Below are 24,430 nucleotides of genomic sequence, written 5' to 3'. Positions count from 1 at the left end.
CAGTTGCTTTCGAAAAACTTCGTTCACTGTACTCATGACCCCGGCAGATATTGATGAAAGAGGACGTTCCGTAGTTTCCAGGCGAAGGTAGCGGAGATTGTCACTTTCGATAGTTGTATGTGCGCAAAGGAATGTCTTTAAATGAGCCACTTGTTAACATCCATTTTTCAGTATTGATGTAAGGCCAAACATACGTTATATATAAGTGACATGACAATGAAGTTTTTCTGAACTGAATCGAAATTTGTGGGGAGGGGCAGCAACCGTAGTAAGCGGGGTCGATATCATGAGCATTTTTAATCATGTGATTTTGGCAGGTTGGGAGTTTTGCTGGGCATTACTCGATGACACCTCCAGGAGCCTTTTCGTCAGACCCATCCGCCAACGCCTGCTCTTCATCCCTAACCTGCATTCTACGGCCCATGGCCTCACCACCTTGCTTGGCGGACAGTGGTAGCTTACGCACCTGAAACGCGCGGTGGCTATTTCCTACCTGCATCCCGGCGACACTTGGACTTAACTGTGTCCAAGAAAGGTCAGTGAAAATCGACCTTTGACCCTTTGTGTTGCATCAACTCGGTAAACTGACTCTGGCCAATGACATCCCCTATCAAATGTTCCTCGTAAAGTCTCATTATGTCCCACAAAATTTTGACATATACCATTTATTACCATCAAATACCATTTAATGCCATTTGGTCCCACAAAGCACCATTATGTCCCGTTACATCCCACAAAGTGTCGATACATACCATTAGTTGCCATTAATTAGCATCGGGTGCCCTTAATCTCATAAAGTACTATTCTGTCCCATTACATCCCACAAAATTCTGACCTATACCATTTATTACCATCAAAGAACATTTAATGCCGCTTGGTCCCATTCTGTCCCATTACGTCCCACAAAATTTTGATACATACCATTAGTTCCCACCAATTAACATTTGGTGCCACTTAGTCCCATTATGTTCTATTATGGCTTCCCAGTCACGAGCTGCAGGACGAACTATACAACACACAAAACGTTACTGGGTGCAAGAACGACCAAAATGCACGTCAAGGACATCGAGCTTTACAGCAGCATCCCTGCTACGCGATGACGGCGGCGGGAGTGATGTATATGAACCTGGTTCTTGCGTCCAGAGCAGAGCTTAGTTTCTCCTGCAGCGCAGAGCACAAGACGACAAGGTCGAGACCATGTATCCTGCGGCACAATCTCATGCATCCATAAAATGGGAAAAGGACGGCCATCTTATCCCGTATCGGCGTGGTCCAAGCGGAAGCGGAAGCGGAAGACGACGAAGGAATATGTGCCGTGAGTATTTACTGAATGGCATATAAGGGAGCACAATTCCCCTCGAAATCCTGAGGCAATCAAGAAAAAACCTATTTCGGCGAGCCATTTACCGTTGTCGCTATATCACAATGCCCAAACCCACAAAGTCTAACGGCACCAAAGCTCCTCCCCCTTCACCCCTTCGGGCCCAAACACCTCCAGACAGCCCTAACCATGAAAACCCTCCGCAGTCTGTTACAATGGAACAGCTGCAGCAGCTTTTCATGGAAGTTCTTCGGCAAGCCAAGCAGTCATCAGATTCTTCGGAGCCAATTGAAGATACCAGACTAGAGAAAAGCAAGAATAAAGAAGGCAACGAGGTGAAAGCTCGAGCGTCAAAGCTCGAATATAAGGAAGTCCACGAAGTGTACGTCCCATCGTTTGGTACTCTAATCCCATTCATGCTCACTGCCAGCTAGGTGGGACAAGGACAATTCGAAGTATAAGATTGTGGAATCTGTGGGAGAGGACAAGGTTCTTGATGATCTTGACCAGTATGTATTTGTTGTCCGGAAGCAGCTAGGTAGGAACATGATCCCAACGTCTCTCACACTTGATAACTGACAGCATATCAGACAGGATGACCAAGGAAACTATGATTTTTGTCGATATTAAGTCCGAGGTGTTGCTTGGAGTGCTGCGAGACATTGTGAGAGATGTTAGGGCTATCAGCTTGCGCGAGGATAAGCCTTCGGTATTGCTTCAACCTCGTACTCTATCTCATTGAACTAGTCATTAACCCAGGATCAGATCGAGCGGAACTTCCTATACAACTTCCTTGCCGACCTCGAGACGTACATTACCAAGAAAGGAAGGGATCATGAAGACCCACGTTCGAAGCATGTGGACCTGCTCATCAGGTATATCAAGGATACCTATGCCTCCACAACCCAGAGCCTTTCACCGCTTCTCAAAAGGGGAGAGATCACCTACGATTTGCTTTGGACCATTTTCAAGCCAGGGATCTTTGTATACAGTACCTGTCTGGGCACTGGCAAGCCTCGATGTGTTACATTTGATGCTGGAGAAGAGAAAACGAAAATGAATGGGATCAAATACTTCAGCTTAGATTGTCGCTATCTAGACTTTGATGGTGAGGTATTCGGTGACGCTGGTACCCAGCTGGAGGTGGTCCGGTTCCATGGACCCAGACTCATCCACACCCTCGAGGCGTTCCCCCTTGATCATCACCCAAACAAATCAGATGCCATGAAGTCGCTCATCGACTGCGGCCGGAATTTTTGCGACCTAAAGGGGCAGCACATTCGCCACTGCCGTGGTCGTGCCTTCTTCACAGTCCGGGGAGAAATGGTCCAGATCTCCATCAACAGCCGTGTCATGGTGGACCCAACCTTCTTTCGCCAGATGAATCCGAACTACACTAGACCGCGGATCAATCAGCGGAGTGAATCCTACGTGGATAGGGACGGCGCCACCCATCTTGATTTTTCGGCGCTTTTTGATAATCAGGATCAACGCGAGAGAGAACAGGTGAAATGCAATGGTGTCAATCCATCCAAAATGAAGGATGTTGACTTTCTCATTTGCTGTCCCACGGTTCTCGGGTTCTCTCTCAATGAAAATCTCTGGAGTAAGTGAAACTGGCTTCCGACTGGTGTACTCGCTAACATTTACGATGTAGTGGAGTTTGCTGTTGCCGATCTCCGTCGAGTCGAATGGTCATCCACACCCTTTGAAAACCTCAAGATTCCTGACCAGCAAAAGGGTACCATCTTAGCTCTCGCAAAGACTCGTTTAGGCTTGGTACCTAGCATCCCCTTTGACAATTTCGTTCCTGGCAAAGGGCGTGGCCTCAATGTGCTCCTGTAGTAAGTGGCTGCATCCTCGCTTAGTGAATGAGACACCCTGACTTTCAATATCAGTGGCCGCCCGGGTCTCGGAAAGACTTTCACAGCCGAGGCTTTAGCAGAGCACTTGCAGCGTCCTCTTTACAGAGTATGTCCCTAATCCGCCAGGTCGCCAGTCAAAGATTAATGTTACCTTTTTAGGTAGCTGCAAGTGAATTAATCGGGGATAAATGCCTGGAGGATCATGTTTCCGACATATTCAAGACCGCCAGCCATTTCAACGCTATACTCCTGGTGGACGAAGCCGATGTCTTTTTGCATGGACGCTCGGTCGGCGGAGTCCATGATCATTCCGTGACGGTCTTCCTCCGCAAACTTGAATATTTTGAGGGGGCTTTGTTTCTCACTACAAACCGCGTTGATGAGTTTGACGATGCTATCCTCAGCAGGATCCATTATAAGCTGAAGTATGAGGATTTGAGCCGGGAATTCCGGAGAGAGGTTTGGCGGAGTTTTCTTTCAAAGTCTCGCACACATAAGGGAAGCGCACAGGTGTCCGATGATGAGCTGCATAAACTGGAGGGTCTGGATCTCAGTGCCCGAGATGTAGGTTGCAGCGCGCCCACATTCGATATCTCATATCTAACCCTGTATTCATTTTCAGATCAAAAACCTGGCTATGATCGCCCATGCACTCGCCACTGTCGATGAAGATCGTGTGTCTTACGGCCATCTGGAGCGTGCTGCGGCATCGAACGAGGAATTCATCCGCGCATTCAATCGTACGGAGCGTCTCGAGACCATGTACAATTAGAACGTCGTGGTGGGTTATGCGAGAGCACCCACCGGCCGACAGGTGAGTTCGAAAGCACATGTGGAATCGGCTCTTTCGAGTCCTCACATTCGATCCGACCTGGTCGCCATTGGGTATGTTCCTCGCTAAAACGGACTGGGTTGTGATGATAGTTGTCTGGCCTGGTGAGGCGAGTCTCCGACCCAGAGTTAGTCTTAGTAGGATGTATAATGAAGTGTCGTAATTTCAAGCTGGTTTAATATTAGTTGGCCAATTTATCCCGTAGACCTATCCATGAATCCCATGTTCGTATGATCCCTTAAGGCTGGCCATTGGTAGAAAGAGGAATCTCCGCCATATGTAGTTATGCCCAAGCGATCGCAGATCAAGCCAGAATGAGATTTTCACAAGGCTCCGCGCCCCCAGAATCCGTCGTAGATGACATGGGATTCAACCAGAATAGTATAAATTTCCAGTCCCACCCTCCAACCCCGTAAAACCTAATTTTTCACTCCAACTTCAGAATATGCGACTTTCGTCCCTCCATATCTGACTGCAAAAAAGAGCGACCCCACACAAATTTTCCGTACATGGTAAGGTTTCTCCAACGTACTTAAAGCTCCAGCTCATAACCAGGTGAGATAGGGAAGGGGATTCATCCGAAATTATGGACAAAATGCCGGTCGAATTGATGTAACAAGTTGCTGGGAAGATGGACAAGAAGAGTCTCATCAATTTTGTGAAAGTCTGCTGAAGGACCCGCGTCGTTGTCGAACCATATCTATACAAGACAATCAGCTTCACCTGCTCGGCGACTGCCCATCGTGAGGTATTGACACTGTTGGGATCCATTCGCGAACGGCCCGTATGGTTTCACGCACCGAAACACTCAACATAGCCGAGCCGAAGAGAGACACAAGTGATGTGATGGAGCTTGTTCAAATTGCTGAATTGGACGCACGACCAACTGCAAATCATATCATCTCGTATCTGCTATCTAAATTGCCCAATCTCCGCTCCTTTCACCTTCACTCTCCCAGGAGCGATTCAGGTTCCGCTATAGGCCGTGTGGACAAAGAACCTCTTGACTTTTCTTCTCTAAGAAAGATCGCAACGCTTCAGTTGCCGGCACATTGTCTGCTCACATGCTTATCTTCAACACCAGTTTTGCCTTCGACACTGGAACGCCTCTGATGTTTCCCTTTTCGATTGGAGTGCAATGTTCATTTTCGATTTCAGTGGTATCAACGAAGATGCATTGAACCCTACGCTGGCACGAGGAATTTGGTTCTCTGAATCCAATAGCAATCCCAGTCATGGTCAGACATTTCGTGTTGCTCTTTTAGGTTTTCTTATTCGAGCTTTAAAACGGCATAATATAATTTCCTACATTATTTCTTTTCCTTTCTTTCTTCGAGGGACAAAAATACGCGAGCAAGAAGAAGAGTCTCAGAGAAAATGGGAGTGGAGTGAAATCCCTGCGCTACTCTGTTTTCCTGTTATTCGTGTTGAGACTTGGATTCGGTTCAGAGTTATTTTTCGTCCAGACCACACTGTGGCTCGAAGGAGGTAGGTTTAGAACAACTATTATTCCGGCCGACACGTGACTCATGTATTTGGAAAAAGCAAAAAAATGCATAGAGCAAATTCGAATTGTTTGTTGATACTATTGATTGCTACCATGGATATATACAGCTCAATAATGGTACGTTAGCTTCCACCGCCGATCTTTAGACGCTTGTCGGACGTGCATAGTTGTAGCAGTCTACCACCTACGGTGGTGGCCCCTGGACATCCAGATCTTCTGTCAGGGACCTCCGGCTGATACCCGTCGCTGTAGACGCTGTTGGTATTCTTGCTCAACGGCATCCATGTTTTCTAGGCTTCGACTTCCGCCTCGACGGGGCGCGGTCCTTCAGCTTGGTGGAGTACCGCACCTGCAGAGTCGCCTTAGATCTGCCCGGGAAGCGCTTGGCGATCTCATCCCATGGCTTGCCCTCCTCCTTGAGTTCCTTCAGCAGCGCGTCGTCCTCTGAGGCAAACGGCACACGCATACCGGTTGCGACGGGCTGCTGCTTTTTGCGACTGGGACGCGACAGACCGTTTGCCTTCACTGATAAGGGCCGACCAGCGTCCTGGTGATAGAATGTTATAGTATAGCACACTTTGGACCCGCTCAGGTGGCTCGAAAGAAACCCGGAAACTGGTATGTCATCGCCCGAGTGTTTCGTCACCGTATCATCTTGTGGGACACCGGGCACACGGGAGGAATCACTGGCCGGATTTTTATAGTACTTCTTCGCCGGACTCCGTGACTTCTTATCGTTTGGTAAAGCAGTCAGGGAAGGATCGTCTGCGCATGCTGTGGAAGAGACAGTGGACACGGAGGACCGCGCCGAGAGTTTCCGCCGCTTCCGCGACCGCCTAGTGACAACATGGTCATCATCATCGTCGTCTTCGCTGCAGTCGCTGGAGTTATTGTTGTCACTGTCGTCGCTGGGATCGGTCCTATCGCCTCGCCTCTCTGTCTCCTGGAGAGCGTCTGGTGTGGAAGGAATCTCGACTCGAACACCCATGTGCCGCACGCCTCGCCGCCTCATCGGTCGGTGCTCTCCCCCATCGCACTTTCCAGGATTGCCGGGAGTCCCAGGGTCCGATTCGGCATCTGTGCTGGAAGATGTGCTATCCGCGATCCCTCGGTCTGTGGCACTGGTGCGCACAGCAGGACCAATAATCTTGGATTTGATACTGTTCGGAGAATCCTTTTCACCGCTCTTCAAGTCAATAAGGATTGGATGTTCTGTTGAAGGCTGTCAGAAGCAGAGCTCCAGAGACAAGTGGTGAAAGGATGCGAAACTCAATTACCTTGGCTGCCTTCTGGGACTGGTAGCTTTGCTGAACTGTACGGAAGTTGGTCGGGGGAATCCACCAAGCCAGGCGGTTGGCACGAGGCTTTCGCTTCGGACTCGTCCAGCATGGTATTGCTATCAGGGAGGGGAGAGACAATTTCCTGAGATGACGATCGGCCGGCCTTCTGGGGGGTTTTCCCGCTTGAGGCGTCCCTGCAGGGCTTGGGGCCTGGAGCAGTTGAGCTTGGAGAAAAAGTTGCAGCTTCAATCTGCCGATTGCCCATAAGATCCTCCCTCGCGAAGGGGCGCCTACCTTGGAACCCGCTGGTACGTGGGCTAGAAGGCTCAACGGCTCCCTGGTCGGTGGAATTGGGACTGCTCATGTCGACCACCTCCACGACCTCCCAGCGCTCCAATTCAGCGTCGAACTCGTTCAGTAGAGCGCTCGAATCTCGACCCCCGATCTGGCTGTCGGGGCCCTTGCGGGCATCTCTACAGAAGGGAAGAGGAGGGCAGGGAGGAGGGAAGGGTAGAGAGTGTGTAAGCGGTGGTTCAGGGATAAATTGTGCAGACGGCAAAGGGACTGGCTGGGGAAGACGGTGTTCAGGGGTGTGGTGCTTGGTGGGATGGGGCATGGGAGGCTTGGGCGGAAGCGGAGAGTACGGGATGAAGTTCATATTCACAGCCATGCTTGTAGGAAGGGAAATTGTAATTGGCGAGGGTTAAGTTCCAGTGTCTGTTCTGTTCGTACTCCCACGCCCAAAATCGACCGGGAGAGCAGGTTCCTTAAATAGACGTGATGTACACTATCCTCCTTGTTGAAGGCTAAAAATCCAGTTCCAGCTGTCCCAGCGATGAGCGGCAAATCACACAGCACCGCACCGCACCACACCACACTTGAATGGCAGGGATAAAATCCGTGACGCCGAAACCAGCAGCGCTCCTGTTCGTTCGCTTGAGCAATTTCCCATGTTCAGCTGACGTGGAACCACCCTTCCCCTTGAATAAAAGTAAAGAAGCTCGTCAATGATTCACGCGAAGTGATTCTGTGCTAAACTTCCGTCGCAGCCATGTCAGCTGGGAAAAACGATGTGAGTCACCACGAGCCAACCCTGCAATACCATCAATACCGTCGTTACCCCACAGCAAGGTAGACCACGAAATACACGAGGCGGACAATTCGCATGCATGATTCCGGTTTCATTTCCGGAGTTTCTCATGCAGCTGAAATGCACAGCAATCTCAAATTCGCCTACGGAGAAACCGCCATATGGAGAGCAGTCCAAATAAGATCCGGTTTTCATCCCTGTATTTTTCATGCATCATTTGTCGTTGCAGGGACTTTGAGCGGCTGAAAGGGGCAGGAATTTCGAATCCGACTAACAGCCCAAGGCCCCCCCCCCCCCCCGTTGCAAAAATTACCCCCTCCTCTCCTGTGGGATCGCCAGGGTTTTCGCCTCCGATGCGGGCCAAGAGAGCATCGCACCACCCTCGCCCGGTCTCGAACGAGCGAAACCAGGTGATCCAGTTGCACGAACCTTGGAAGAAATGGACGAATGGGGCCGCAGCTCTCTGTTCCCAGTGAAGATAGCTGCGACCAAGGCGATCCTTCCCGTGGAAAGTCCCTTATCGTCTCTCTCCCATTCGCCGCGTTGGTGAGATCCAGAACGGCAGGAGTTGCCACATGCGGAAAAACGACCGGGGTGCGTACACACTATGTGCCACGTATGCAGACGGGACGGATGGTCGTTGCCCGTGGTCCGTAGAGTGAGGTATTTTCGCCATTGGCTGCGAGTCCAGGCGAGAAGGATCGAACCCACAATGATTCCAATGCAGGCGGAGGGAGTATCCGGCAAGTAATTTCGGGCAGATATCCCTGTCACGAGGCATTTTCTCAGGGAGATAACACGTCGCAAAAGTAGGGTTTCGAGGGCATCGCTCTCGAACAGGTAATCCCAGACACGGAGGCGCAGCCCACCTGATGCCCAGCGAACCGGTGAATGATGGAAAGAGAAGCCAGTGCAGCATCGTACGGTGAGGGAGTGAGGGAGATCGAAAGACCTCGCCGGCCGTCATCGCCCGCTAGGCCTTCAGTCAAAAAGAATCACCAACGGCACAGCACGGCACAGCACGGAACAGCCTGCTGCTGGCTGGGATGATCACTGATGGCAGGGCCGGCGTCGCCAGGTGCAGCGAGCCAATGGGCACCGGGTGGAAATGATGAAAGGCGAAAGGTGGCGCCATTGATACAGGGAGGGAGGGGAGAAACAGGCTAGCGAACAAGGCTAGAGAAAGAGGAGAGACAAGAGGGGAACCGAGGAGGAAAATGAAGAGGGAGGACGTGGAAGAAAGAGGGGAGTCGGACGAGGTTTATATAGTGTGGACGACGGCGACGTCACGACCACGGGAGCAGCGAGAGGGTAGGTTAAACCCGAAAGGGAAGACGCCAAACCCGAACGGGCGATGCTAGGCCGAAGCGGGAGGGCGCCAGACCGCAACGGGGCAAGGGCGGCCAGGGGGCGCAGAAGCGGCCGGCGCGACGCAGACCGATTAAATACTTTTTATATAATTTTTGTTAAAAAAGTGATAATTTTTCTTCAATCTGTCTTCTTCTCAAGAATGATTTTGATTGAAGATTTATATTTATTTGATGAAATGATTGTTATACAATTTACAATTTCTATTTTCTTACAATTCTGCTTCATAACATACTTTTTAACTATTCTTTTTACAATATATTGAATATGATACAGTGTTTTTGCAAGAAGTTTGAAACTATTGAGACTTCTAATCAATATCCACTAATTCAAAAATAGTTTAACTCATAGTAATTAGTAGTAATTATAGTGTCATATGATATTTGAATGCATTCATTTACCTCTATTTTCATCTCTATACTGCTATATGTAGAATTCTTCCCTATTTTTTCTATTTTCTTTCTCACACATTTTCTTCAAAATAATGAATCTTCATATCCTCTACATACTATTTCCTCATACTACTGTCATCTTATTAATTATATTTCTCCACCACTATCATCCATTATGAGCTGAGGTAGAGAATTAAGCCCTCAGATATGTTCTCACATATGTGACACCACACGACAACTACCCACGAACGTAGGGGTACATTTGAATTTTCCACTTTTCCAACTGTTTTTCGTATAATTTTAACCCTCCAACCAGTTCAATATCATCGCACGCCCTCTGCGATCTCTCTACGTGTGTGTACTGCACAGGTTGAGTGGTCATGGAGCCCTCAACGCCCTCCCGTCCGCCCAAGGACATCGAAACGGCCTACACCAGGCCACTGGAGCCGGAGTCACCGGCCAATTTTGTCGCTGGAAAGGCTGGCAAGAGGCAGAGGAAGACTGTCACAATGCCTCCCCCAGTCCTCAAAGGAGCCAGCGACAGCATCCCCACGGCCACCTCTCGGCTGCAGAAGCAGTTTGAGGAGGCTCAGCAGCAACAGAACCTGCAGCAGAAGGCCCTCATCAGATTGGCGAAGACTCTGGACAGCTGGGTTGAGGAGGAGAAGCAGTCAGTCAGTCAGAACTTTGCCCGAATCTTCTGTGAGAGGTTTGTCAAGTATGTGACAGCAGATCTGAGTGCAGCATCAATTCTGAGAGGGGGTGCTGCCCCGGATACTCATCCGCAGCCAAATGCAGCAAAGACAGCTGCGAGGGAGCCGACTACCTGGGCGGGTGTTGCTCAGAGGGGGAAAAACTCTGCCCTCCCTGGGGTTGCCCCTGCCAAGACTGCGGCTTCCTCGGCAGGCAGGGCTAGTGGAGCTAGCCTGCAGCCCAAAAGCGCCAGTCAGCCAGGGGGCCCCACAGGGGGCACAAAACCGCAGGAGGACCCACGAGTCCTCGTCACCCTCCAGCCAGAGAAACGGGTCGCCCGGCTACAGCCATATGCTGTGCGGCAGGCAATCGTTGCAAACATTCAGGGGGTGGGGGATGTGGCCAATGTGCCGAAGGTGGAGCCCACCAGGACAGGTTGGGCGATCACACCAAGCGACAGAGGCATACGCGACGCTCTGACCACTGAGAAGGCAGTGGCTACTCTCTGTGAAGTCCTTGGCGCCACGGAGATCCGACTACCAGAGCGGTGGTACAATTATGCTGTCCCAGGGGTCCCAGAATTTGTCCAGGACTGGGAAGGGGCAAGAATCCCCACAGACAAGATGATTGAGGGAGAGGTTCTGGCTCAGGCAAAGGTAAAGCCAGTGAGCTGTCGACCCTCGCGTCATGGGGTGAACCCCAAGACAGGGAAGATTACATGGATTGTCTCCTTCCTTGCCCCGGTAAAAGGCTTCTCACTCTTCAATGCCAGTGAGAGGGCCAGGCTGATTGAGAAACGGCCTTTGACAGTGAGACATAACCCAGGATGCCAGGGGTTCTGCCACCCACCAAAGTGTGCGCGACTGGCAAGATGCTCCAACTGCAGTGAGCCCACAAGCCAGCATGAGGGGCCAACAGGCGCGGAGTGCAAGAGAGCGCCAAGATGTGCCAACTGCTGCCAACCCTACCCAGCTGGGCATCAGCACTGCCCTGCCGCACCCAGGCGCGTGAATGGCACCCTCAGGCGCCTAACTCAAAAAGAGCTAGCAGCTGTTCGCCGCCTTGGCGACAGGTGCCACAGGGATGCTCAGGAGCGGCAACCGCCGCCAGCACAGCCAGCACCAATGGTCGCAGTGGTGGTGCCTACACCAACCGCTCAGTCAACCCAGTCAACACAGCCCGCTGGGCTAGCACCCCGCAAGCGGGCGGCGACTCAGAGTTCCATCAGTGAGGAGGGTGCCACCTGGCAGATGGCCCGCACCAGGCGACGCTCAGCTCGCACAGCAGTGCGGCAGCACAGCCAAGCAGCTAAAGAACAGTCTGACTCCAGCATGCAGATGGCAGGTCTGGAGGTCTTCAACCTCATCCCGCAGGTGGACTTCGGCAGCAGCTCACCAAGTGACTCCTCATGCTAGGACACCAACACCAGCGACGCGGCTGGCGCCGCAGGAACAACCAGCAGGAAAATCGCCCCCTGCAGGTCTTCTGGGCAAATACGGCCAGGGCAGCCCCCTGTCACACAGCAGCTCTGCAGCTTGCTTTCGAGCAGGGCTGTGAAGTGGTCTGTATACAGGAGCCAGACACACACCCTGGCACCAAGACTTCTAACCACCCAGCGTATGAGTGCTTTGCGCCTATAGACCGCTGGGATGACACTAACCCGGAGCAGCGAGAGGAGGAGAGGCCCCGGGTCATGACATATGTACGCAAGGGCTCAAAGACAAGGGCACAGCAACACCGGTCTGTGCAAAGCAGGGATCTGCTATGGGTCAGTGTAAATGGCTGCCACATTCTCAATGTGTACAGACAGCCTGGGACAGACGCAGTCATGGACTATCTGACCAATCTGAGCCCACCAGCCCGCTGTCTGATAGGTGGGGATATCAACGTACGGCATGATGCCTTTGAACCAGGGGCAGTGAATCTGCACCGAGGCGGGGAGCTTGTCCAATGGGCCAGTGAACATGGGATGGACTTTGTGGGAGAGATAGGGGTTCCGACTCATGCAGCAGGTCATGTGATTGATCTCACCTTCTCCAATGTGGCCTTTGCTTCCACTACAGTGCGTCAAGATCTACACTGCGGCTCAGATCACCAGTCTATGATCACTATGCTGCCAACAACACCTCAAACACAGCTGAGTGATGCTCGGATCAAGATCACAGACTCTCAGCTGGAGCCCTTTGCAGATCTTGTCAGAGGTCTCATGGTGGACATGCCTTGCCCAGAGGGGGTTGGAAATGTGGCACAGCTTGATGATCTGGCCCAGCACTTCACTCAGAGTCTTCTGGCTGCAGCTCAGGCAGTCAGTAAGCCAGCTCAACAAGGGCGGACCACAGCCCCCTGGTGGACAGCAGACTGCCGAAGAGCGCACCGAGAGCTCACTACTCACCAGACAGAGGCCGCGAAGCACCAGTTCAAGGATGCAGTGCGCAAGGCCAAGCGTGCATACTGGAGGCAGGTGATCAATGGCGCCAGAGATGGTAGAGACCTGTACCGGGTGGTGGCATGGCATAAGCTGGAACCCAACCTCAGAGCACCCCCTCTGGTGATTGGGGATCAGGTCATAGAAGAGACAGCCGCCAAAGCTGAGGCACTTCAACAAGCAATTCTGAAGCGATACAACTCAGCTGATGATCTGGAGTATGACCCACTGGATGATGAGCACTGGAGCGGCATGGGGAACCTGCCCTGGAACCCCTGGATTGGGATGGAGATGGAGCGCAACACCATTGGGGTACAGAGCACCTCCCCAGGCACAGATGGAATCACAGTGAGGATGCTCAAAGCATGCTGGCAGCATGTGTCCCTCTTTATACAGCAGCTATACAACTGCTGCCTCCGGCTCTGCCACTTCCCACGAGCCTGGAAACTGGCAGAGGTGGCAATGATACCCAAGGTGGGTAAGAGAGATAGAAGCTCAGTCCGCTCCTGGAGGCCCATTGCCCTGCTTTCAGTAATCTCCAAAGGGCTGGAACGCATCATTGCAAGGCGACTGGCGTACACAGCACTCATTCACGGCATAGTCAGCCCACAGCATGGGGGGGCGCTGCCCAGACGATCTGCAATGGACCTGGTAGCTGCTTTCACTCATGAGGTGGAGGCAGCCTTCGCACAAAACAAGGAAGTGTCCATGGTCACAATGGATGTGCAGGGTGCCTTTGATGCTGTGCTGCGCAGGCGGCTGCTTCAGCGGATGGCGCAGCAGGGGTGGCCACGCGAGCTGCTGCAGCTCATTGACAGTTTCCTCACTGAACGCAGAGCTCAGGTCCGGCTGGAGGGGACCACCACAGCAGCACATCAGATGCAATGTGGCACGCCACAGGGGTCTCCTTTGTCACCAATACTGTTCCTTCTGTACCTGGCAGAGCTGCTGTGGCAAAACTCGGAGTTGCGCTTTGGCTATGCGGATGATCTGAACATCTGGCGGGCGACCCACTCACTTGACAACAATGCCACCCTTCTCAGACAGGATATACAGAGTATTCTGAGGTGGGGGGAGATAAACAAGGTGGCCTTCGCACCAGAGAAACTTGAGATGATCCATCTTACAAGAAAGCGACACAATGAGGCACCAGCAGTAGTTGTGTCTGAGGACCTCACTGTTCACCCTGTTACTGCCCCAGCTGGACAGGAGCCAGCACTTCGCTGGCTGGGTGTACACTTCGACAGAAGGCTCACCTGGAGACCACATGTCTCCACCCGGGCAAAGAAGGCAAGGGCCGTGGCCCAGCACATCCGGAGTCTGGGAAAGACCAGAGACGGGCCCCCAGCAGACGCTCTGCGGAAGGCGGTCACCACCTGCGTGGTTCCCTCACTGCTCTATGGCACAGAGGCCTGGTACGGCGGCCGCACGCAGCCAGCAAGGCACACGGGCGGGAGTGGGGAGGTTAGCTCCCGCCTGGGATGGCATGTGGGGACAGTTGAGAAGGTGCTTACTATGGCAGCCAGAGGGGTCCTCCCAGTTTTCCGTACAACGCCCATCGCTACCCTATACCGGGATGCTGGGCTCCCATCAGCAATGGTAGCTCTGGAGGAGGCCAAAATTCGATTCGCGACAAGGCTTCAGGTGGTGGATGAGAAGCACCCACTGGCTTCACGGATAGCACCTCCAATGATCACACGAGGAAGAGGGGCTGGAACCCGGCAGCGCTCAAAGACCAAGATCCAGCGGTTGGGGGCGCTGCTACCTGCAGTCAATAGACCCACACTTGCCATCCCACACTACTCAGAGGGATGCGGGACAGACCCCACAGAGGGTGTAGACAAAAAGAGTGCTGCTCAGGCATTCAAGAAATGGTGGAGAAGTCAACCCTCAACAGATCTATATGTTTTCTCAGATGGATCAGAACGGAGCCTTGACAACAGCAGGCAGGTGGGCTATGGCTTCATAGTCTATCAGGGATGTCTTCGACGCGGAGGCAGTTGGTGCCTGCCGGGCATTGGAGTGCGCCGTGAAGCTCCTACCTTGTGTCACAGAGGACAGCAGCAACCCTCAGATCTGGCTCTGCCTCGACAACACCTCAGTCATCTGGGGCATACGGGGCAGTGCAGCAGCCTCCTCAAACTGGGCCTACAACCGCTGCCATGAGCTCCTCAGACAGCACAATGTCGGCCTGAAATGGGCTCCTGGGCATATGGGGATAGAGGGCAATGAGGAAGCAGACCGCTTGGCTAAGCGGGCAGTCTCATCCACTGCAGCCCCAGCCTATGGTCTCGAGGCCACACCCACAGTCAGTGGGGTCCGCACAGTGGCCAAGCAGCTCAGCCAAGAGGCAAGGCGAAAGTGGTGGAGTGGAGCCTGTGGCAGGCTCTCTGACTGGTACCGGGGCTGGAGTTTCAGCAGGCCGACTGTGGAATACCAAGTGAAGGCCCCTCCGGAGCTCACCATGCCACGGCATGCCCTTCACCGCTGGCTCGCACTCCGCTCCTCTCATGGGGACTTCTCCTGGTACCACAGGCGTTTCCAGCATGCAGATGCGAGGCTCACCTGTGTCTGTGGACACAACAAGAGCCCAGAACATTTGGTGCTCTGTCGACACTCACAGAGGCACTTTCTTCACTGGCCCAAGAGGCCAGCAGCACGGCCACACAACCGGGCGACAGCTGTTGCCTATCTAGGGTCTCTGACCCCTACAGACTTTGTAGAACTGCTGGACTGCACGCAGTTCTACACACGGTACTGCACAAGGTAACGCAGCCGGCTGGCTGCAAACCATCTGACAACCCCCGCAGCAGTTCCACGAGGCCGGCCTGCTGAGTACACCCACGGTAGCTAGTGCAACTGCCAGGGACATCACAGTCTATGCAGACAGTACAGATAGCACAACTAGGCTCATCTGTCTCAATTAGCTGTGGTGTAATCAGTACAGTCTACGTGTCTGACTCAGCTGATATGGTTTTGACTGCCGGCATTGTATCTACGCGTGCTCTGCTTTGTTTTCCTCTCGTTTGCCCTTGTCTCTATCGGCTCAAATGCTTCTTCTACCTTCTTTTCTTTGCTCTCTCTGTCATTCTCTGCTCTTTTCCTGTCACAACCTTCTTCAGTGCTCTCTCCTTCATTATTTATCTTGTCTGTCTTTCTTCTGATGTTAGAAGCACAGACAGCTTTCTGATCAACTGAGAGAGGTATCCCTCTCTGCTCACTATAAAGCCTTCCAGGCACGGCAGCGGCGGTCCCCTCAGGGAACCACACTATAGCCCCACCATGAATGGCCATACGTCGGGCCAGAAGTGGATGCGCAGCTCAGAAAAATCCTTTGCAATGAGCTGAGTCTTCTCAAGAGTTGCCACCTGGATTCTGTTTTCTCTCTCTGTGTACATAGAAATCTCTCCAGCGTAGCACGTCTCCATGCCCTTCGGGAGGCTTCTGAAACACGGGCGCTGCCCGTGTTTTCTCCGGGACGTTAAACCTATACATACATACATACATACTCACATATGTGAGCTTTGAAGTCAAGAATATAACTATTCACACATTCATCAAATTCACTTTGAAATTCCACTGAGCACTCTCAAGATCACTGTATGCAGAGTCATTGAATGTGTTAATGAGTTGTTCAAATCTCAATCTGAAGCTTCTAGAAAACTGTCTGAATCTGAGTGAGATCATCTTTATGATATGACTGTTCACATCAATCTTCATATCTCAATGAAGAATCTCTATGTTGAGATGGATGACAAGGTTAAAACAAGATCTATACAGCTTCTTATGAATGAGATGAGAAGAAGAAAATGGTTTCAACACATCTACTCTGCATTTAAGAAAACACATGCAGCTCAATGTCTTTGCTGAGCAGACATCTATAAAGATTACACCTTTGCAAATTGGTGAGGAGTTAAGTGGTTTGATGAGTGTACAGTTGAAAGAGAAAAAGAAATTGCTGTTAAATGAACCTTCTTACAACCCTCAGAACAACTGACTTAAAAACATATTAAAAAGATGAAATGTGAGAAAGCATTCAAGAAAATGTTCTGAGTGGCTTTTAGCTAAAATTCTTATACAGAATTGATGCCACTGAATGGAGATTCTGAGTCTGCCAATCAAGAAATATCAGCCAGAATATGATTCTTCATAGTAATTTCATTATTTCTGATGTATACTAATACTTTTTCTATCACAATTCATAGGTAATCTGCGAACTCTACTGAGCATATCTATTCACTATATTGGAAGAAGGAGATATATTCATACATGATAATACATCTGTGCATACAGCTAGAATTGTACAGACCATTCTGTAAAAGATGAGGATTCAAATCATTCTGTGATCATTATATTCATTTGATTTGAATTCCATTGAGAATTTATGATCAATCATGAAGAGAAAGATATACAAGATTCAATCAGAGTTGGAGTTTGCAGATGACACAGTAGCAACATTAAATCTATTTATAAAAACTGCAAAAGAGACATGGAATTCAATAGATAAAAGTATTCTTTATAATCTTTCTATTATAATGTCAAATCATGTGACTGCAGTCATTGAAGCAAAGGGATGGTATACAAAATATTGAGTGTTATCCACCTTTGAGGGCCGCCCGGGCGGGAAACGGCCCTTCCCGATGCGGAAACCGGCCGTCCCTTTCTGCGCTTGCGGTCCGCGCCGCCGACCCCAGCTAAACCGCAACGTCTATATAAACCCGCACCTCTTGCCGTTCTAACGACCTCGCTCCGTTGTCATTTTACCCTCGCCCTCCCCTCGCCCTCATTCAACCACGCTCGCCAACGCTCACCAACGCTCACCAACGCTCACCCACGCTCGCCCGCGCTCGCCCGCGCTCCCACTCGAGCCCACCTAGGTCACCAACGTGCGTCCGGGCCCTGGAATCTTCCCTTCGGTCTCCCCCTCACCCCGTGCTCTCTACACTACACCCATCTTCCGTAGAATTTCCCACCCTTCCTCTCCAGGTCCCATGCTACGCTCTTTTACATTCCTCCGCCTTTACTCCCTCTACGGTCTCTCTGTCATCAGGCCATTCAATCAATCTCGATATCTGGCCGCGTACTCCGTGTAGTGCAGGGCGCGTTTGCCCCTTCCGCGGTGCAGGTCCTGTCGGGCTCTCTCTCTGTTCCCTTGACCTGCGGTTCCCGGTGGCTAGGCCCGGCCTTGCGCCCCTGCCTAGCGGGGTTTTCTCCCTTTCTCCAGTGGCAGGGGCATGGTGGCGTGTCACGGCGAAGGAAAGAAATTTCTCTGCATATCCAACCCTCGCGGCGTGGCTGATGGGGTGACGTGGACATCACTCCGGCGCGGGTGAATTTTTGGTCACGCTACGGTTGCCTCCTGGCCAGTAGTACGACGCCGAATCTACGACAATGAAGGCCTCCACCGGAGATTGGGATCCAGCCCTGGTATTCTGGCGCTACAATCAAGCGAGGAGACGGGGATTGTGTGAAATTGCGATGTGATGTCGGAGTCACCCGCCTTTACACTGCATACGCTGCATGTCTCAGCTGGATTGAATTGAGGGATCTGTTTGACTATTGGAGATTCCTGCTTATGCGACAGGGAAGTGCGTTGGAGCGCGGGGGAACACATGACAAGCAGGTCAAGAACGCCGTCGGTTGATGCTACGGTCTAGGAAATAAGAAGCGAGAGAGGCTGCGATTCGCCTGCACTCGCTGCGGAATATGGCGGCTGGTATTGCAAGACGATGGGCGACGCACAATTTCCCCCTTAATTTACCGGGATTTGGTCAGCTTCTGGGATGCCGGATATTGGGCTCGTTCAAGGTGATGGGGGAGTGGAAAGGCTGCGAGCGGTAGCCTGATCCGGCGTAAATTTTCGCCCGCTCCATGATGATATCTACACTGCTGCGTAGCTGCCCTCTGGGTCGAAATCGCTATCCTTGGTCCATCTTCCATCCCCTGCAGGTGCTCATACTGCGCCCGTCTTTCAGCTCGCCACCAGCTCAACCATTGATGCTGTAAGTGGGATATTTGTAATGTTCCAACCGACGGTTTCAGCTGGGCCGTGTTAGCCGGGGGTTAAAGCAGGGCTATCGGTCTCGCTTCGCTGGCAATGCACCAGGGCTCTCTGGGTGTCACATTTGAATACGAAGTCCAACGAACGAGTGGTTCTTAATTTATCCATCTGTGCCAAAATTCCTGCGCCGCCGGCATTCCCTATCTAGGATAAGTCAGCTGTGAGGCCTCGCTGAGACTTCGGTTCCAAAGGTTGGAGAGCTATTTCAGCGTGCTTCTTCCCACCCTGAAGGTCTGGAAAGCTGGATTTCTCTTCCCTCCCAAAACGACTCGAGCTTCCTACAATCCTTCCAGAAGCACTGCTTACACCATTTCACTATTCCGTATAGCCGACTAAATCGCCGCCCCATGTCGTTCCTCCATTTCAATCCAAAAGCCACGGCACCGGGCACAAAATTTCAGCGGACGCCGGTTTCCCATGCCCAGCAACCTGCGATCGGAAAAGCGAGTCGATAAGAACAAGAAACCGGTCAACAAGGAGCCTCCTAAGATACTTGAAAATCAAGTAACCAGCTCGAACATGGAGGCAACAGACATTCAGAACCAGCACCTAGATTTGCGTATCGAAACGGGCGACAATGATTGGGATTCGCTGCGTCGTCTCTTCTATATCAATGATTCCGACCTACCGGATACATCGATGTCCATCGCTACGAATAAACGATCCCCCGACTATGAAGATGATGAGGAGAGCAACACCAGTTTAGGCTCACAGCGCAGTGGCTCCTGCAACGACAGCGACAGCGGTGTGATCAATATCAACTCAAGCAAAGATATGCCAGGGCAGGATTGCAGAAGAGGTGATGTGGGGTCTAAACCCCGAGCCCCGAGTACTAGAGACAGCAAAGGTATGTCCCTTACTCTTAAGATTTCCTTAGTTCCTGCCATCCACCCCTCCATTCTCGCGTGAGTTCTTACGAATGTTAGACACATCCATCGCCATTGATGGTGTCCGGGATCTGAGCGACGATGATAGGATCCCAATTTCCCAAACCGCGCCAAGTACATGTAGCTTGGCACCCAGTGTCGGGAGTGATGACGAGTCCGGCTCTGAGGGTCGGACCCCACCGCCGCCAATGTTGATTGAAGATGGCGGAGTGACAACAGAGGAGTGGTTGGTTGATGAGATCTTGGCGGGGGATGATGACCAAGGGATGCGGTGGTACTTGGTGAAATGGACAGGCTACGACCCTTCTTGGCAGCCTGAACACGATCTGATCCCTGGATGTGAGGAGTTGGTCGATGAGTTCCACGCTAAACCGGGGAAGCTACAGAATCACGGATCCCGTAAGCGGCGTGGGAGACAACCTTTGAGGAATCGCTCCAAGAAGGCGCGGTTTACATTTTAGCTACAGCCTGTTCTTGTATTGATTCAACCTTTTCTCGTCTCATCTTTACATTGGATAAATGTTTAATGATACTCCATTGCTGCCCTTCTTTACAAATGATCGGCCAAGCATGTTCTACTAGCGTTCTCTAGAATGTTACCTTCTTGTCCTTCTTACCTTGTCGATGTATTTGACCATCTCAAGATAGCTGAGATATATTTTCATCAATGAATGTACTCGTCAAACGTTAGGCAAAGAAAGGAAGTTTGATTCTTGTTCCTTGGATTGGCCACTTCTCATGGCGCATCGTGGCCCTTCTTGTAATTGATGGCGGTGTCAAAACTATACGCAGTAGTCTTCACACTTTTACAATGAGGAATAGAATATTTACATAGCAAGTGAGGAAAGATTCCTCATAAATGCTAGATCTAGAAAATGCTTGACCGAGCTGGTGGTAGATACATATTCGACGTTCGTGGAAGTTACGCCTCGTTGAACAGTGCCTCTTTAAACTCCACCTTCCTCATTATTCCCTTTCACCCGCCGTCGTTTGCGCATATCTCGCGCCCTTGCGCGTTTCTCCAGACGCCCAGTTTATCTATATGTGTCACGCCAGCTTCTGACGCAAGTACTTTGCCCAGCGAACAGGCACTAGGTTGCTCGAGGAAATAGTCCCTTTTTCGGGGTTTTTCCCGGATGGTACCACACTGCCTACATTCATCTGACTTGCCCCGTGGTCTTGGAGCTGATGTTCAATATCCAAGACGCTCCACGCGTTCTCCTTTCCTTGTATATCTTGTAATGTTCGTAGCTTTGAACGTCGAAGGTGCGGCCAACGTAATGAAACCAATCCTCGATTGCTTGGTGGAAGCATTCGTCTATTTTCAATTGACCGCTCCGTACCAGGGGAGGCAGGTCGCTAAAGATTTGCTCCATGCTCTCGATCTATATATGTGAAAATGTTGTTCGGCTGTTGATGACAGGGTTGGAATTGCTATCTACAGCGGTACATCGCTATTGTCATGGCAGCTGGGAAATTTTAGACGTAAGGGACAGCAACCCCTATCTAATTCTCCTTCCATGTCCGTGGCTGAGGCTGTCAGCTCTGCATCGCTCCAAGCATAAAGACACTGCGCACACCTGCTCTATCTTCCCATGCCAGTCCCTGATTACTTGTTCTGCTTGTTTGCCTTGTTGCCTTGCTACCATAGTAGTTCCTAAAGTGGGAATAAGAGCACCGTAGACCTCATCATGTTCGATGTTGACAAGTTCTCATCCATCGGGTTCCCCGACTAGGAAAGGGTGATTGAGTAGCTTGGTGATTGGCATTCGCCTTTGAGGGTTTTGCTGTAGCATCAACGAAAGAAACGATACAAGATGCTGGACATTCTCAGTACCGAAGTCATATGGCAACCTGTCCGTCAGGTGTTTTGTAAAGTTCTCATGCATCTGACCGTTCTCATCAAGGAGCTGGCTAATACGGTATGTGTGCTCTTTGTCGATCTGTTCAGCTGTGAGGCCAAAAGACCCTAAGGGAAATAATGGCTCGTTTGTCGCCAATTCAAATATCTTTACACAAGGATTAGATTGGAGAGAACTGAGTTTAGATACAGGGGGGCATACCAAACAACCCAAGGCCCAGATATCTATGCTGGCATCCCAAGTATTTCGGTGGATTAGCTCAGGTGCACGCAAGGCTGTCGGTGTTACCGGCCGCTGATCACGTTGTCGACTCCATAGAGCTAGGTAATGACATGAGTCTTGTACCAGCTTTGGGTCCGATATAAACAATGGGTGCATCATACCTCCACCCAGATCACCAATCTTAACCAAGATCGTGGTGAAGTCTGCGTCATCCAGTTCGCCCCGACGTCTCTGTGTAGCCATCAAATATTCCGGCGCGCTGTCATCTACCTTCACTCCTTCTAGCCACCTAACAGGGCTGAACTCGGGAGGCTGCAAAAATGCCTCGCCGTGCGCAGCCCCAACAATTGAAAACATAACATTTGCGGGTTGCAGATCTGCATTACGTCAGGACATTCTATCGAATTTCATGCTTCAGGCGTTGACCTACCGCAATGAATTATGCCTAGCCGATGAAGGAAGTCGAGACCCAACAAGACTTGTTTGGAAATAGCTCGTACGTAGGCTGCGTGGTGCGGCCTTCCGCTGACGCTCGTAATTTCGCCGTCGGATATCATTGCAGGGAGCACCAGACACAAGTGTGTCCCATTTGGACCATCGTGCTCAAAATAATCCAGCAGTTCGATAACATGCGCTTTGCCAGGATGATCTAGGCCCGGAGCAGACAATTTAAGGAGCATAGCAAGCTCTTTATTGTTTCTGGAAGCATCTGCTTTCAGTATCTTCAATGCGACATGACGCTGGAGCCTTAAATGTATTAGTTGTCACTGGGGAAGTATGGTCGGCCGAAGAGAGACTCACAATTGATCATGTGTAAGCCATACTGTCGAAAATTGACCAAACGCCAACTTTCCGATAACCTCGTACCTCTGATTGAATACGTCGTGAAGGTGTACTGGATGATAGCCTCCCTGCCGATACTCCTCAACAGGCTCAACGACGTCGTGGATTCTTTCGAAACGCCGCATTTTGAATTCACAGGCAACTGGCATCTGGCTGAGGAATCGTCCCGGAAGTTGTTTGCAAGTTGACCATATCCAGGGCTCATGTCATAAAGCTGAGGGATGTGGAAGGAGCTGACAAACTCTTTCAATGTCATGTGACAGAGCTTGAACTGTCCGCTTCACTTTCTCCTCCACACATGACCCAGAAAGCAGATTGGTGAAGCTATTCAAGAATACCCAGCCAAAAGTTCCATTTGCATAGAGACTGATCCTTGCAAATATTTTGGTGCACCATTACCTATAAATTACCGCCAAGCCTATGGAGCGATGGATTCTCGATTGTGATGGCGACTCTCCACCATAGTATCTACAACTTTAAGCCGCGCCTCTAGCACTTATGCTCTGGAAATATATAACCTCGCCATGATGCCGTTGTCGTTGTTTACTTACCCTTAAAATCTTCTACTTATCAATAATCAAAGCTCTATCCAAGCCACTACTCTACCGCCCCGCATGGTCCTGCCTGTTGAATTCAAGCCTCCTACCATGTACTCCACCCAGCCAAACGTGAGGACGGAGATCGAGGAGCTGGTGCGAGACCACCACCAAAACAATTTGCTGGGGAAGGACGGAAAGATCTATGACAAAGCTGTTGTCATGTAAGGAAGCTATCCTTTCGGACTTTGAAATTCGCTAATGGTCGCCAAGCTGCAACTTCCATACAAGTAGCCATAGTGGTGACCCAAAAGAACATTGTACCGTTGAATATCATGCCGGAAGCTACGTGAAGACTCAGCACATCTACCACAAGGATTGAGTCGAGGTCCCGTTTGGAGGTTATGGATGCGGATGAACAGGGAAGCACTAGTGGATTATGTGACGGAAGGGAGAATTTGGGAAAATGTCACATAACAGGTAATTTTAATGCTGCGGGGCTGCTAAGTCAAGAGGCTTATCTTCTTGATCACGAGGCTTAACCGGGCCCTAGATGATTTGTAAGCTGCCGCTCACCTGCAACCTCTGGTCGGCCCCTCGTTCCGAGGGTCCGCCATCTCAACGTTATCCGCCATCTCAACGCGATTATTTTCAAATACGCGAATCTCTTTTTTCAAAATGCAATAATCAACCAATGTGATGACTTCTACATATATTTTAATAGAGAATAAGATCACAGAGGCTCTAGATTCCATAGCCGATATTGAAAAACCCAATATCAAAGCATTGGCAAGAGATTATAACCTTCCCTATTCCCGTCTGCTCAATCGATACAATGGCTGTGCTCCGCGAACTCATCGACCTCCTGCTAATCGACTTTTATCTTTTGAGCAGGAAAAATCACTTTGTCAGTATATAGAAGCTCTAGATAAGCTATGCCTACCTCCCAATCGATCGATGATCTTTGGTGCTGCTCGATTCCTACTTGCGCAGAGCCATACAGATTCTACCACACCTGCACCTGGGCTTGGAGAGCACTGGGTCAAAAGATTTCTCAAACGCCATCCAGAGTATAATGTACGCAAGCAGAAGACCATTGATATATTACGGAAACAGGCTCATCAACCATCTCATATCCTTGATTGGTTTAACCGGTTCAAAGAAACAGTCAATAAATATGGAATTCAAGATTGCGATATCTACAACTTCGATGAAACAGGGTTCAGAATAGGAATTGGACATGATC

The 24,430-nt window shown here is 50.7% G+C and overlaps 6 protein-coding genes across 6 annotated transcripts; 4 read left to right on the top strand and 2 right to left on the bottom strand.

Annotated features, from left to right (window-relative positions):
• Positions 1-1,425: 1,425 nt before the first annotated feature.
• Positions 1,426-3,958, top strand: HCAG_01762 (predicted protein; the record flags this gene model as incomplete). The annotated part of the gene is made up of 8 exons (XM_001544665.1): positions 1,426-1,703; positions 1,756-1,830; positions 1,916-2,030; positions 2,081-2,927; positions 2,979-3,165; positions 3,220-3,292; positions 3,346-3,750; positions 3,809-3,958. The coding sequence occupies 8 exons, from the start codon at positions 1,426-1,428 to the stop codon at positions 3,956-3,958; spliced, it is 2,130 nt and encodes a 709-aa protein (XP_001544715.1).
• Positions 3,959-5,796: 1,838 nt separating this feature from the next.
• Positions 5,797-7,475, bottom strand: HCAG_01761 (predicted protein; the record flags this gene model as incomplete). Its single annotated transcript, XM_001544664.1, has 2 exons — positions 5,797-6,737; positions 6,803-7,475. The coding sequence occupies 2 exons, from the start codon at positions 7,473-7,475 to the stop codon at positions 5,797-5,799; spliced, it is 1,614 nt and encodes a 537-aa protein (XP_001544714.1).
• A 2,560-nt stretch (positions 7,476-10,035) lies between these two features.
• Positions 10,036-11,763, top strand: HCAG_01760 (predicted protein; the record flags this gene model as incomplete). The annotated part of the gene is made up of 1 exon (XM_001544663.1): positions 10,036-11,763. One exon carries the CDS (start codon positions 10,036-10,038, stop codon positions 11,761-11,763), a length of 1,728 nt encoding a protein of 575 aa, XP_001544713.1.
• A 278-nt stretch (positions 11,764-12,041) lies between these two features.
• Positions 12,042-15,543, top strand: HCAG_01759 (conserved hypothetical protein; the record flags this gene model as incomplete). Its single annotated transcript, XM_001544662.1, has 3 exons — positions 12,042-13,251; positions 13,375-14,723; positions 14,770-15,543. 3 exons carry the CDS (start codon positions 12,042-12,044, stop codon positions 15,541-15,543), a joined length of 3,333 nt encoding a protein of 1,110 aa, XP_001544712.1.
• Positions 15,544-19,251: 3,708 nt separating this feature from the next.
• On the top strand, positions 19,252-20,182 carry HCAG_01758 (predicted protein; the record flags this gene model as incomplete). Its single annotated transcript, XM_001544661.1, has 2 exons — positions 19,252-19,681; positions 19,761-20,182. 2 exons carry the CDS (start codon positions 19,252-19,254, stop codon positions 20,180-20,182), a joined length of 852 nt encoding a protein of 283 aa, XP_001544711.1.
• Positions 20,183-20,457: 275 nt separating this feature from the next.
• On the bottom strand, positions 20,458-22,773 carry HCAG_01757 (predicted protein; the record flags this gene model as incomplete). The annotated part of the gene is made up of 8 exons (XM_001544660.1): positions 20,458-20,524; positions 20,702-20,872; positions 21,300-21,378; positions 21,559-21,730; positions 21,785-21,903; positions 21,967-22,182; positions 22,236-22,552; positions 22,607-22,773. 8 exons carry the CDS (start codon positions 22,771-22,773, stop codon positions 20,458-20,460), a joined length of 1,308 nt encoding a protein of 435 aa, XP_001544710.1.
• Between the last annotated feature and the right edge of the window lie 1,657 nt (positions 22,774-24,430).

Source organism: Histoplasma capsulatum, genomic scaffold, assembly GCF_000149585.1.
Source record: "Histoplasma capsulatum NAm1 scaffold_1 genomic scaffold, whole genome shotgun sequence".
In the NCBI taxonomy this organism is placed as follows: Eukaryota; Fungi; Ascomycota; class Eurotiomycetes; order Onygenales; family Ajellomycetaceae; genus Histoplasma; species Histoplasma mississippiense.
Note: the sequence above shows the minus strand (reverse complement) of the source record. Positions and strands in the feature narration are given on the sequence as shown.